General features: G+C 32.7%; 2 protein-coding genes across 4 annotated transcripts; both read left to right on the plus strand.

Annotated features, from left to right (window-relative positions):
- Positions 1 to 1,212: 1,212 nt before the first annotated feature.
- On the plus strand, positions 1,213 to 8,952 carry LOC133672392 (flowering time control protein FPA-like). 3 transcript variants are annotated; one of them, XR_009834842.1, is made up of 8 exons: positions 1,213 to 1,640; positions 3,981 to 4,226; positions 4,467 to 4,541; positions 4,873 to 5,789; positions 6,323 to 7,301; positions 7,440 to 7,704; positions 7,982 to 8,552; positions 8,702 to 8,952. XR_009834842.1 is itself a non-coding variant. In XM_062092795.1 (7 exons), exons 1-6 carry the CDS (start codon positions 1,335 to 1,337, stop codon positions 7,689 to 7,691), a joined length of 2,775 nt encoding a protein of 924 aa, XP_061948779.1. In that variant the 5' UTR covers positions 1,214 to 1,334; the 3' UTR covers positions 7,692 to 7,704; positions 8,702 to 8,952. The 3 variants fall into 3 exon arrangements, 2 of the variants coding, with proteins under 2 accessions (XP_061948779.1, XP_061948780.1); XM_062092795.1 differs by lacking the exon at positions 7,982 to 8,552 and having other exon boundaries at positions 1,214 to 1,640; XM_062092796.1 differs by lacking the exons at positions 1,213 to 1,640; positions 7,982 to 8,552 and adding an exon at positions 2,947 to 3,665.
- Positions 8,953 to 9,657: 705 nt separating this feature from the next.
- Positions 9,658 to 10,548, plus strand: LOC133673258 (beta-1,3-galactosyltransferase pvg3-like). The gene has a single exon (XM_062094003.1). The coding sequence runs from the start codon at positions 9,658 to 9,660 to the stop codon at positions 10,546 to 10,548; it is 891 nt and encodes a 296-aa protein (XP_061949987.1).
- Positions 10,549 to 13,848: the final 3,300 nt, after the last annotated feature.

The following is a 13,848-nucleotide window of genomic DNA, read 5'->3' on the forward strand; positions in this document are numbered from 1 at the left end:
AAATTTGTTATCTTAATATGTGAGTCCCACGCCCTTGTAACCCTGTACAGAAAGAATCTTTAATGTCTTAATTCTTAAGAAAAACATTAAGTAATTCTTAAAAATATTCCTAAAAATACGCTCTTAGAGCGTACTCAAATGGTAAAAAAATTGTTTGCTAATCATTTATAATCTCGTCATATAGTTTGGTATAAATATTATTTTAGTTTTATCATCCGAGTTTGAATTTTTAAAAAATATTTAAAAAGAATTATTTTTTCTTGAGTATAAATCCAAATACGAGTAGCTTATATTAATATAAAAAGATAATTTAATTTCTATAAAAAAAAAAGTCAAAAAAATAATCTTATCATTAATAATAATAATAATAAAACTTGTAAATAATTTGTTTAATAGTAAAGATGTACGTGAGGATACGTGAATATAGTGGTTTTTATTTTTGTTTTTAAGAATATTTTACATGAAAAAATATTGAATTGATATTTTTTAAAAGTATTTTAATAATTTTGATGTCATAATATAAAAAAAATTTAAAAATCATTTTAATATAATTTTAAATAAAAAATACTTTTAAAACACATTAAATACCACAATATCAAACACACATGTAACTCATCATGCAAAATTAGCCAAAAACGACACCTCACTTTTAAAATTATAATTACTAAACATGGCTTAACTTAATAATTTAATTTGAAAAATTTAAAGCTTGATTTAATGTGAGTTTTTAATTAAATTAAATTAAATAATATATTATTTTAATTGAGTTTTTTTTGTGATTTAATTGATCTAAATCAACTAATAGCTTATATAAAAAATAACAAAATACTATAATTTTTTTATAAAAATATTGAATCAATGATTCATATGTTTACTCAACAACTCAAGAATTCAAAAAATGTTTTTTTTTCTATTCATTAATTATGATTAAAAATTTTAGAAAAGTAAAAAGAAAAGAAAAATCTTTAGAAATCACTATTTGACCCAATAATAAAACCTGAAATAAATTTTTAGAGGTAATTTAATTAATTAGATTTTAGATTTGTTTTTTTAATAATCACGAATTCAAACCTATTTAAAATCACTAAAAATTTATATAATTATTAATTTTAAAAACCATAAAATTAGTCCTGCGTATAAAAATTGACTTGAATACTTAAATTTATAAGGAAAAAAACCCCGAACGACAAACCGTTTCACCTCCTTACCTCCCCTATAAATAACAGCCATCCCTCCCTTCCTCGTAATTACTGTTTATCGTCTTCTCTCTCTAGAAAAAATCCCCAAATTATTTTTTTCAACCGGCGAAGCCCTAATTTCTCAAAATCCCTCCAATGGCGCCGGATCCGATTAAATCAAACAAACCGGGAATTATAAAATCAGAGACAGACCAGAAAGACTCAATGAAAGAGAGAGAATCGAATAATTTATGGGTAGGGAACATATCAAGTGATGTAACAGAATCAGATCTAATGAAATTGTTTGCGCAATACGGTGCGATTGATAATGTAACGACGTATACAGCAAGAAGTTATGGGTTTGTTTACTTTAAACGTGTTGAAGATGCTAAACAAGCTAAAGATGCCTTACAAGGGACTTCTCTTCGTGGAAATCAGATTAAAATCGAGTTTGCTAGACCGGTTTGTTGTTCTTTTCATCTTATTAACTTTGTTAATTCTGATTTATTTTTGGGTTTTGATGATTTTGGGTTTGTGGATTTTTGTTTGAATTTGATGATTGATTTGTTGTGTAATATTATTTATTTGCGTCTGGTGATGGAGACAACAGAATTTATTAACCACAAAAAAATAATTTTTTCCCCTTAACAGAGCATCGGAGATAGCGTTGATGATTTTGTTTGAAATGGGGCGTTTTGATTTAACATGCAAGGCTTTCCTTATCAAAATCAAATCGAAATCCACATAAAAATACGGTTTTAAGTGATTTAGAGAGGAAATTATGGTTCATTTGAAAATTGGGTTTTTATGTATTTATTTAAATATGATTAGTGTAGTATAATGATTTATTATCAGTTTTTTTGGGTTACTTTTTGAGAGTTTAATTAGAGGGTTGACAGAGTTAAAAGGATTTAAAACAGATTCTTTTAAAAAAAATTCAATGGGTCGTAGTTGATTTTTTTTTTCCTCCATTGCAGTTTTAAAAGTGTTTTTTGATAATTAACCCGTACTACATATTATCTGTATAGAATTACTTGAAAAATATCTTGATTAAAAAAATTATAATTTATAATTTTTTTTTTTCAAACTGCAACCCAAAAACTGCCACTAGTGCCCGACAAAAATTCGTATTCCACTCCAATAATTATCAAATTCATACTACATTCAGCGTCATTAAGAAATAAGAGAGGAAAAAGGAATTCACATTCCATTCTACATCATCAAGAAAAAGAGGAAAAAGGATATAGCTGTTGTCCGACTCTTTTTCCTCGCCATTGTATTCGTCAATGAATTGCAAATCATAATTGTCTGCGGTGAAATGGCTGGCAAAGCTAAATCCAATTGTCATTCAATTCAATGGATGTCGTGAAGTTGCTGTTAGACAGCAAATTGGTGGTCAAATCCCATTAGGGCCTATGGTTTTTCTTTATCATGATAAGTTTCTTGCATCTCTAGATACAGAGCTTTACCACGATCATTGAATATGCTAAAAAAAATAATGAAGAGGAAAGTTAGGGAAAAGGGATAGTTTCTGGAAATTTATCAGATGTACAAACGTGAATTTGCCAATCCAAAATATATGCATAACGTTTTTGTTTAACTCAGATTAGCCTAGAATAGGTCTCATAAAAAAATAAAATCTGGCGTGATTTGATTAAAAACTCAAGTTTTATTAAAAAAATAATAATAAAGAAGTAATTTGGTTAAAAATTCAGGTTAATTTGTAATTTGCAATTTGATTATATATTTCATTGTTTTTTTTAAAGCAATATTGTTTATGATATTAATATATATTTTTTTTTGTTAACTTGAGTTAATTTTAATTAACTTACCCCACTAATGACTACAGCCTTGCTTTGTATTATCGATCTCTAAATTGGGTATGTATAACGCTACCTTACGCCTTAAGCTCGTAATCGTGTGTCTACCGTGTGGGAACTAGTAGTCATCATTGATGACATTTCAGAAAGGATATATAACCAAAATTGCAGGCTGCTGAATATTGGATGAGAAGGAAAAGCCCTTGGATTCCAAATCTAAATATAAAGTTCAAATTTTGAATGTACCTGGGGTACATGCAAAAATTTTAATTTTATGAATTTGAAGATAAATCCTAAGCAATGAAAAACTTTTTTTTTTTAATTTATCGCATATGGTTTATTTCTTGAATTTGACGAAGTACACAATTTTACCTCAGGAATAGTTTAGGATTTTATTAGCTAAAGTAGGTCTTTAATAGCTGCATAATGGAATCTGCACCATTTTAGCCATCAAAATACTCAGTTAAACATTTGGCTTCTTCCCGTTGATCTTTGTACTTAGTCACATGTGGGAGATAGAACTTTCAAAAGCAAATTGGAGCATGTCCTAAGAGATTCATACTCTTGAAATATGTACTAAAGCAGTTCCTCTCTTAAAGATCGTTGTCTTCTTTTATCATGGCAAGGAAAAAGGAAAGAAAATGGAGTTACTCCTTTGAAAGCCTTGGTAAGTTTCATGGCTATCAACCTGAAAAACATGAAGAAAGAATTATAATATCATCTTTTCTCACCAAATGATTGTACAGTGGCATGTTTTCAAGAATCTGTCTGTTTCTGTAAATACTCTCCAAATGGAAAACTGACAAGTTGGTAACTATGAAGTTACTTTTGTAATAGGTCTCGAAAATGGTAATACAGGCAACATGTTTTTTTTCCCATGAGAGCACGTGTCCCTTGATTTTAACAAGGATTTTTTCTTTTTATGTGTTTAAGAATTTACTGGTGCATAGCATGTCGGGTGAGCTTCTTCTTCTTCTTTCAGGCCAAACCTAGTAGGCATCTATGGGTGGGTGGAATAGGCTCATCAGTTTCTGAGGAATGGCTGGAAGAAGAGTTTCTCAAGTTCGGTAAAATTGAGGATTTCAAGTTTCGTAGAGATCAAAATACTGCATATGTTGAGTATTTCAAACTGGAAGATGCTTCCCAAGCCATGAAAAACATGAATGGAAAGAAAATTGGTGGTGATCAGTTACGTGTGGATTTCCTTCGAACACAATCCTCAAGAAGAGTAAGTTGATATCTTTTGAACGTGTTAATATCTATTTTTGGCCTAGGGACTTCACTGATAGATACAAGAAAACTAAAGTGATTCTGGCATGTACTCAATGTGTTGTCCTCCTATGAAACCCCTGATTGTAATTTTTTTTTCTTTTCAAATGGATCCTTTATGTTTGAGTGGTATAGTTTTTCGTTTTTCCCTTTCAGTCCATTGTATAAACAGAGGTGACATTTTCTTTACTGGCTCCAGGAACAATTACCCGACTTTCACGATTCAAGACAGGATCAGTTTTCAGCAACACATTATGGAGTAAGACGACCTCAGGTGATAGATTGTGAACAACCCTAATTCCAATACAATTGCAAAGCTCTCTTATATCTCCTTTCCTTAACTAGCATGTTAAGTTATTACATGTCTGCTGGTTGTATGCCCTTGTGCTCATTTCACAACCTTAAGGAGCATGTACTGCAGACTACAGTTGCAAGTCTGAACTTATTCTGTGGTTTTGTGGGAGAAACTTGGCTTCATGCAGTGATATTTGAACATATTTTTAGGTGGTCGGTAATGCTTAAACTGGCTTAGATGAGCTAGATTTTGTTTGGTTGTAGTCTGTTCATGTGGATTATATTCTGAATTTTCGTTTTTTATGTTGTAGATACCTAAATCTCCAGGGGAGCAGAAAGATGGCCAACCCAGCAATATTTTGTGGATAGGATATCCTCCTTCTGTGCGGATTGATGAACAAATGATACATAATGCCATGATTCTTTTTGGTGAGATTGAGAAAATTAAAAGCTTTCCTTCGAGGCATTATTCATTTGTGGAATTTAGAAGTGTTGATGAAGCCCGGCGTGCCAAAGAAGGCTTGCAAGGGCGGCTTTTCTGTGATCCCCGTATCACAATAACGTTCTCAAGTAGTGGACTGGCACCTGGGAAAGAGGACTCTGGTTTTTATCCTGGAGTTAAAGGTCCTAGGCTGGAAATGTTTAACAAACATCCTTTTGCGCCTATGGACATCATGTTTGATCAACCTGGTGGGCCAAGAAATTTTCCTGGTCCATTTCCACCCAGTGGCATTCATAGACCGAACCTGCCAGTATGGCCTTTTGGTCCTCAAGGTGTTTTTGACCCTATACTTCAAGGTGGAGAACATAATGATTTGGCTCCATCACATAGCGACCGATATCCTGCATCTGGGATCCTCCCTTCTCCTGCTTCAGGTAGCAGGCCACCCATGAGGTCAGTTTCTAGTGGTTGGGATGTGCTTGATCCAAGCCAGTTTCCTAGGGACGCCAAGCGGTCAAGGATTGATTCTGCACCGTCTGTTGATGATGATTCTTTTCCTGCTAGAAAGATGGGTGATCGTGATTTGGGTTTGGACAAAGCATATGGGCTAGGTCCTAGAGGTGCATATCCAAGTTTCCACGGGAATAATAGTCTTAGTCCAGTTGGTGGTAGGCTTAAGGGTCATTTTGATGATGATTTCATATGGCGTGGGATTGTGGCCAAGGGTGGAATGCCTGTATGCCATGCCCGTTGTGTCCCTGTAGGAAAAGGGATAGAATCAGAGATGTGAGTATGAAATTTGCTCTTAATAATTCTTGTCTATGCCTTTTACACATTGCAAGCATTTGAGATGTTGTAGCCTGTATCTCATTTTGTTTACTTATAACACATGCTTCTTTATGTAAAATGGTTTCACCCAATAGATTCCCTTACAGAATTATTTGTTTCTGCTTGTTGTAGAAGCTGAGATTTGGTCGGTTGGCCTGCTAAATTTCCTTGAAATGTACAAAAACTCTTTACCTTTAATGTCTGCATGAAGTTGCTCATAATGCCTTTTCTCTATCATCATTAAATTTCCTGTTGTTTTTTGCTGAAACATCATTTTGCATCATAAATATTCTTTTGCGAACTCTGAGTTACAACATTCCTAATTCCTTCCTGACTAACTCCAAGTCTTCTCCTCTGGCTTCAAAATTAGCTGTCACTGGATGATACCACTCAACAAAATCTTTGTTCTCATTAGCATTTCACCTTTTCCATCATGCACTTGAGCAGTAACATCCTTTTCCACCCTAACATGTGATCTTCCCATTTTGTAGACCTCCTGTCATAAATTGCTCGGCAAGGACGGGGCTGGATGTGCTGGCTAAACACTATGCTGAGGCAATTGGGTTTGACATTGTTTTCTTCTTACCAGATAGTGAGGATGATTTTGCTTCCTATACGGAATTTTTGCATTACTTGGGTTCGAAGAATCGAGCTGGTGTAGCAAAGTTTGATGATGGGACCACTCTATTTCTCGTGCCCCCATCAGATTTCTTAAAGAATGTGTTGAAAGTTGCAGGACCTGAACGCCTGTATGGTGTAGTACTCAAGTTGCCGCAGCAGGCCCCTAACAATAAATCAATGCAGCAACAATTGCCTCAGCCCATCCATTTTTCTCAGTACACGAACAATCAGATTTCACCACCAGAAGCTGACTATAATTTGCTCCATCAGCAGGAGGAGCAAGTGATGTCAATCCATCATAATAGGGTTTTGCATGAGGATTCAAAGCTTCCTTCAAAATCAATTTATCCGTTGACAACAGCGTCCCACGCAGTGCTGCCAGTCCCCCAAGAATATGCCTCAAATCACAGTGCAGCACCGTCCTCTGCTGGATTTTTGACACCTGATCTTATTGCTACTCTTTCAACTTTACTGCCTGCCAATAAGCAGTCTAGTTCAGAAAGTAACCAACCAGAATTGGGCTCTCCTATTGTCAGGCCACGGTTTTCTTCAGTTATCCCTGACAAAGGAACTTCCTCTCAGGGATGGAAGCATGATAATCAAGTTTCTGGAAATACAAGTCATTTACAATTTGGGAACCACTTGAATTATCAGGTGCAGGTTCAGTCTCGGTTCCAGCCTTGCCCATCTGTCCCCAGCACATATAGTCATTCAACAAATGTGGTCCCTAGAAACAGTCAAATCCAAGATTCTACTGTCAGCCTATCTCATCAGAGTGCAACTCCATCCAGGCCATTGACTAGCTTTTCCATGCCTTCTCAAAGTGGACAGTTTGCTTTGTCTCCACAGGTCAGCCAGCAAAATCTGTTCGAAGTTCCTCATAGCACTCAGAAAGGCTATGGGGTGGTCCATGGAACATATGTTATGGAGCCGTACAGTCCATCAGTTATTCAGAAACCTAATGATACTGATACCTTGTTTTGTCAGGTTCAGGGCACAAATTTTTCCCAGACCCAATATGGGATCCCACCATCTGCAGACAGAGGGAATGGGGAGCTTCCCAGTCAAGTGCAGCAATTCCAACCTGCTCTTTCTGTATCTGGGCGGGGTATCTCAGAGGCTGATAAGAATCAGAGATACCAGTCAACGCTGCAGTTTGCAGCCAACCTCCTGCTCCAGCTACAGCAGCAGCAGAATACCAGCAACCCTGATGCACATGGATCTGGGAATCAGCAATGAGTTTTCTCTTAAGGTAGTTATTTCTGCTATGACTTGTTGATTCACTAAATTGTTGATTCCTTTTAGATGGAAGCGATATACTGGCTGTAAATGTGGTAAATTTTGTTTGTTTGTTCAATTGATTAAATGTGTTTGTTGTTCGTCTATGATCTTAACTCACAGGTACAATACAGAACTGAACTTTTGTCTTTCATGTTTATTTCTTTCTTAATCTATTTGCCCATTTCTATTGAAGTTTTTTTCAGATCTGCTGTGATTGTCATTTTGATATAGGATATGCTTTGTTATAGGAAACAAAGATGTGCAGATAAGTAAATCCATGGAAGTGCTTGTACATTGATTTTGATATAGTAAAGTTAGATGTTGGGAAACAGAATTGTCATGGCTGTTTTGAGGAGCTTGAGTTTTTATTTAAGGTGCCCAGGAAGAGATGACTTGCTTGGGTTAGAACTTAATTATCGGAGTTCTATTTGATATTTTGATGATACAAGGGATTTGATTCAGGAAGAAATATTCATGGACCCATCCTTGTGTCTATTTCTCTCCCATGCTACAAGTATTGGTAGTTACAGTTCAAACACTATAGAATTTTGTCAAAGAGAGGCTATTCATGTTGGTCAACTGTCTGTCGTAGTTATTTATCTTTGTAGCATTTCCTATCCAAGCTCTCTGGACCAACAATTATGACAGTAATGGCAGTTGCAGGAGGTGCCTTTAACAATCTAGCAGTTGCACTTAATGCTTATCAGTGTAGCCTTTTTCTCAACTTTTGGGGGGTCCAATAGCATAGGCTTACTCTATGATGCTCTCTGAACAAACGAAAGTAAAGAATCGCTACGAGTTTGGAGTGAGTTCTGGTTGGTAGGTTCCTATCCAAAAAGGCCTTCAATAGGTTTTCCTGTTTGTTAAATGCTGTGCTATGTCAGACATGAAACCTGACTGAAAGCAAGAACTGGTTGTGTTGTGCATCTTGAATTGAACCTAACAAGGATTTCTTTTGCCTTGTGCAGGTAAGTGGAACCCAATTTTCCTCTCAAAGTGGCATCTGTACAGAATCTACTGCCAGGGTTGGCTATTCTGTCTATATATATCACGGAGAACGTGCAAAATCATAGCTGTCTAGGGTTTGAGTTTGGGTAGGGTTGAGTTGATTTTGTAGTCAATTCAGGAATGTAAATGGGTTTTGTTCCCCTCTCTCAACATGGAGTTATCAGGATTTTCTTTTCTTTTCTTTCAATAAATCAAATTCAATTTTTTTCTAGTTATTGCTCATGATCTGATTTGATCTAAAACTAGAGTTGTAGATTAATATTATAACACCTAGCTCAAGGTCCAATTTAGTCTAAGATTGAAATTTCGAGTTAGCCAAGTTATTTTTTTTTTATTTTAAAACAATATTGTTTTAAAAAATAAAATGATATTCTTTTAATTAAATTCAGTCCTAATGCTCCGAGTTAACAATTTACCGAGTTGATTGATCCACTAGATGACCATCTTTTTATATATATATATATATATATATATATATATATATATATATATATATATATATATATATGCTTTCTGCTAGTTTGCTGGAGAGGCCACCACAATAATAAATTTCTGAAAAGTAGAACGCCAAATTGATCAAACATCTAAAAATTGCCTGCCCAAAAATGTGAGCCCTATGCTTGAAGGTGTTACAGCATGTTCTCTCTCTATCTCACTCTAATCTACAGAACAATGACAATGTGATAACGACTCTGTAAAGCTAGATCACATGTTAAGGTAACTCCTGATACTTTCTTGTAGTGAAGAAAAGCATGACTACAAGACCAAAAGTTCCTCAAACAAAGGGCTGTCAGCCAAAACATGACAGAGCAGAGCATGGATTTCACTTTCCGCATCTTCACTTCATCTTCCCTCTTCTTCTTCTTGTATTTATCTTCCCAGCCTTGGAGCCGTTATCACAAGAACAGCCTCCATAATGAAGCAAAGGAGGGTGATTCTCATTGCGCTGCCATCTCTTGTTCTCTTCCTCTTTTTCTTTTTCTACATCTTGTTCAACATCAGAGTGAAATCACTTCTCCTAGCTTCATCCAACAACCATTCCACTGCACTCACCAAAACACCTCATACAGAAACCAAATTTAGCATCCTGATCGGAATCTTAACCCGCCCGGATAACTATGATCGCCGCCATTTCCTTCGCCTTGTCTATGGAATCCAATCATCTTCGATAGCTGAAATTGATGTAAAGTTTGTATTTTGCAATCTCACGAAGCCTGAACAAAGGGTACTCATAGCTCTAGAAATCCTTCGTTTCAACGACATCATCATTCTTGATTGCATTGAGAATATGAACAATGGCAAGACCTATGCATACTTCTCTTCACTCCCGCATATCCTACCAAGACATTATGACTATGTCATGAAAGCTGATGATGATGTTTTCATTAGGCTTGAGCCATTGTCTTTGTCACTAAAGCCACTACCATGGCAAGACTTGTATTATGGTTTTGTAATCCCTTGCAATAGCATGAATCCCTTTGCGGATTACATGTCAGGGATGGGGTTTTTGCTGTCCTGGGACCTTGTTGAATGGATTGGCAAGTCTGAAATCCCTGAGAATAACACAGTTGGGCCAGAAGACAAGATGGTTGGGAAATGGTTGAAGATGGGAAACAAGGCCAAAAACAGGTTCTCCAACAAGCCTGCAATGTATGATTATCCAGGAACAAATGGGAGGTGCTCGCATGAGCTCATACCAGAAACTGTGGCAGTTCATAGACTTAAGAGGTGGGATCAATGGCTGAATGTGCTTGAATTCTTTAATGTAACTAAACAACTTAACAACTCCAAACTATATCATGTATGATTTTTTGTTTTTTTGGATGAATCATGTATGATTGATCTTGAAGGAGAACTGGGAATCCATAGCACGACATCTTGTAAGATTTGTAGTACAATGGTAAATGGGCATGCGCCTCGCTCATAGGACGTGCTAGAATCATGTACTTGAATGAAAACACATCTTAATTTCTTTTCTTTTTTTTCCACCAAGAATAAAACACATCTTAATTTATTGATAAATTAATAAACCAATCAAGAAAATGTATAATCTCTTTTAGAATTTACCATTTAAGAAGTCCTTTTGTTTTTTATTTTGTTTGTCAAATCTCTAAATGATCTTTTAATTTTATTTATTACTCCAAGTGGATTGAGATTAAATTTTCTACTTCTAAAATAGAAAATTCACTACATCAAAAATAGAAAATTCAATTAAAAAATTTTCCTTCCTTTTTTTTTAATTTATCATTTCTTAATTCTTGGATTAGCTTTTACAACATAAAAGTGAATTATTTTTTTAATTAAATCTTGAATAAATTGTTTATATGTTAAGGTATTTTGTTATTGTCTTAAAAAAAAACAAAGAAAGAAAATTGAGACAAAAATGATATATCCCTGTATCTTTCATGGAAATAAATATTGATCTTTGATTCACATATTAATATTCATATATTTTAATTATAACAATTAAATGAAAATGAACTAATAATATATTTGGTTTATATTAAATTTAAACAGGTTTATACAAAAATAAGTACAATATACAAAACAAAGAAAGACTTAATTATTAAGGATTCATTTTAGTGTTTATTATATAAATATTTATATTTTACTTGATAGGACAAATTAAAATGAATTCACACATTTCACATTGCATGCATTATAAAAGTGATATGCATTTAGCCAATTTAAGATTCAACAAGTTTACAATTATTAAAACTGGATTTTAAGTTGAACTGGTTGACCGCTTAACCATATCAAGTAAACCGATTGACCGCTTATTTATCAAGAATAAAAACCTAGGAATCTGCAAGAACCGGTTGACCGACTTGATCAATCTGAACCGGTTGATCGTTTTAGCTGTCTAATTGAAGGATTAATACAAAATTTGAATATATATATATATATATATATATATATATATATATATATATATAAGCTATTTTAAGAGCAAAAACTAATTGCAATATTTGTTATTATTAGTAAAACACATAATTCACCTTCACTTAGATGTTATTGTTGCCTTAATCCTAAAACAATAATAAATTCATCCAAAGCTGATTTATTTTTATGGTAACGTCTTCGTCTTTTCACCCAAATATATTTTTGTCTATTTTATATCTATATATTCTCTCTAGAACAGCAACCAAACATAACTTAAATGATTAAGAATAAATCTAAAATAGCTTCTATTTATTGTTCATCACCTTACAAGTTACTATGGATTCACACAATAACTCGTTTTTTTCCAACCCTTCAATTTATTATTTATTTCAATTTAATTCTTTGACATTGTATTTATTAGGGATTAGGTTTTTCAATTTGTTTATATTTGCTTTTTATAATGCTATTATAGTCTCAAGAAAAGACTCTAGCATTGGGTTTGTGCCTTATTTTTTGGGAAATAAAATGATTGAAAATTGAGAATTAGGGACCAAAATTAAAAAAAAATTGAAATGGCAGGCCTTTTTATAAAAATCCAAATGGTTCTCAAGCTTTTTCCCCATATTTTGCCTTGGGAAATTTTATGAAGTTACTTTTTGGTCCCTCTAGTATTGAATGTTAACGTCCACCTGGATTTGATGGGCTTAATGAGATCTTCAGGGTGTTATTTGAAGGATGCATCCTCACACACACACACACACACACACACATATATATATATATATATATATATAATGCTCATGCAATCGAATCGAAAGGCCGATAAATTGGATTGATACATATTAACTTGCTGAATTGAATCATGAATTTTATTGGTTTAATATTATTTTTTATTTAATTATATAATAAAAAATAATTAAAATAATTAAATATTAAATTATAAAATTATAAAAATCTAATGTTAAAAAATAAATTTAAAACAAAAGGTTAGGCCATACATGCAGACAAGAAAAATCTAATCTTTTTTTTCAAACATGATTATAGAAAAAACTCATTATCATTAAACTCATCTTAATAAATAGAATTAATTGACATTAAGAATGACGAGTTTTGTTCCTGAAAAGTGACCAAATAAATAATATTTTTTTATTATTTTCAAGTGATTTTTTCTCTCTTTTTTCTCTAATTAAGAAATTAAAATATTAAAAAATAACATTTCAGATTAAAATTGAAATTTAAAGAGAAATAGAGATGATAGAGGAAGATAAAGCACAGTAGGAGGATGGAAAATAACTTCTCCAATGGATTTTAGATTAGTTAGTTTTTATTTATTTTACTTTGTAGTCCTTTTTGTTTTAATTTTATCTTTCTTTAATAAATTTTTAGAGTGATCATCAAATGCTTCGATTGAAAAGGTAAAAACAAAATGAGGAGAAAAACAAAAAAAACACACTTTTAGCTAAGCATTTTAGTATATTTTGTAATGTAATTATCATTATATTTAGGGGTGAGTAAAAATATTAAAAAATTAATTAAACTAAGAAAACTAAAAAAAAATAACTGAAAAAACTGAACTATAAAAAAATCCGATTAAACTGATTATAATTTTTTAAAAAACCGATTGGTTTAGTTTGGTTTCAATTTCATAAGACTAAAATCGAAAAACCGAACCAAAATTAATAAAAAAACAAAACCGAAAAAATCAAATCAAACTGAAAAACCATTAGAAATTATAAAAAAAACCCCAAAAAACAATATAGTTTTTGGTTTTTAATAAAAAATAACCGAACCGAACCGAAACCAAACCAATTGGTTGGGTTTCAGTTTTTATTCTAAAATAACGGAACTGAACCAAACCAAACATAAACTAGTTGGTTTGAACCGGTTTCAGTTTTTTAAAAAAATTTCAATTTTATTTTTTAGATAAAAACCGAATAAAAAATGATCACCACTCATTATAATTGTAACTTATAAAGAAATTTTATGATAATGAAAAAATAATTAATAAAATTATTAGTTGCTCTATTAATCCACTTTGAAAAAAATAAAATAAAATTTATAATTTATAAAAAAAATATCACAATTTTTTCTTCTATTTATATTTATTTATTTTATAAAATAAAAATATAAAATAATTAATAAAATATTACTAATTACTTCAAAATTATCTCTAGTATACCCTTCCATCTACGAACGGTGATGTACTAGAATACCACTAAGCACA

The sequence above is a fragment of the Populus nigra genome, chromosome 14 (assembly GCF_951802175.1).
Source record: "Populus nigra chromosome 14, ddPopNigr1.1, whole genome shotgun sequence".
In the NCBI taxonomy this organism is placed as follows: domain Eukaryota; kingdom Viridiplantae; phylum Streptophyta; class Magnoliopsida; order Malpighiales; family Salicaceae; genus Populus; species Populus nigra.

Excerpts from the sequence above, each read along its gene's own strand:
- LOC133672392 (XM_062092795.1), top strand. The coding sequence starts at position 1,335 with ATGGCGCCGGATCCGATTAAATCAAACAAACCGGGAATTATAAAATCA. Across the intron at positions 1,641-3,980 it reads AAATCGAGTTTGCTAGACCG|GCCAAACCTAGTAGGCATCT; the intron begins GTTTGTTGTTCT and ends TTCTTCTTTCAG. Across the intron at positions 5,790-6,322 it reads AAAGGGATAGAATCAGAGAT|ACCTCCTGTCATAAATTGCT; the intron begins GTGAGTATGAAA and ends CCCATTTTGTAG.
- LOC133673258 (XM_062094003.1), top strand. The coding sequence starts at position 9,658 with ATGAAGCAAAGGAGGGTGATTCTCATTGCGCTGCCATCTCTTGTTCTC.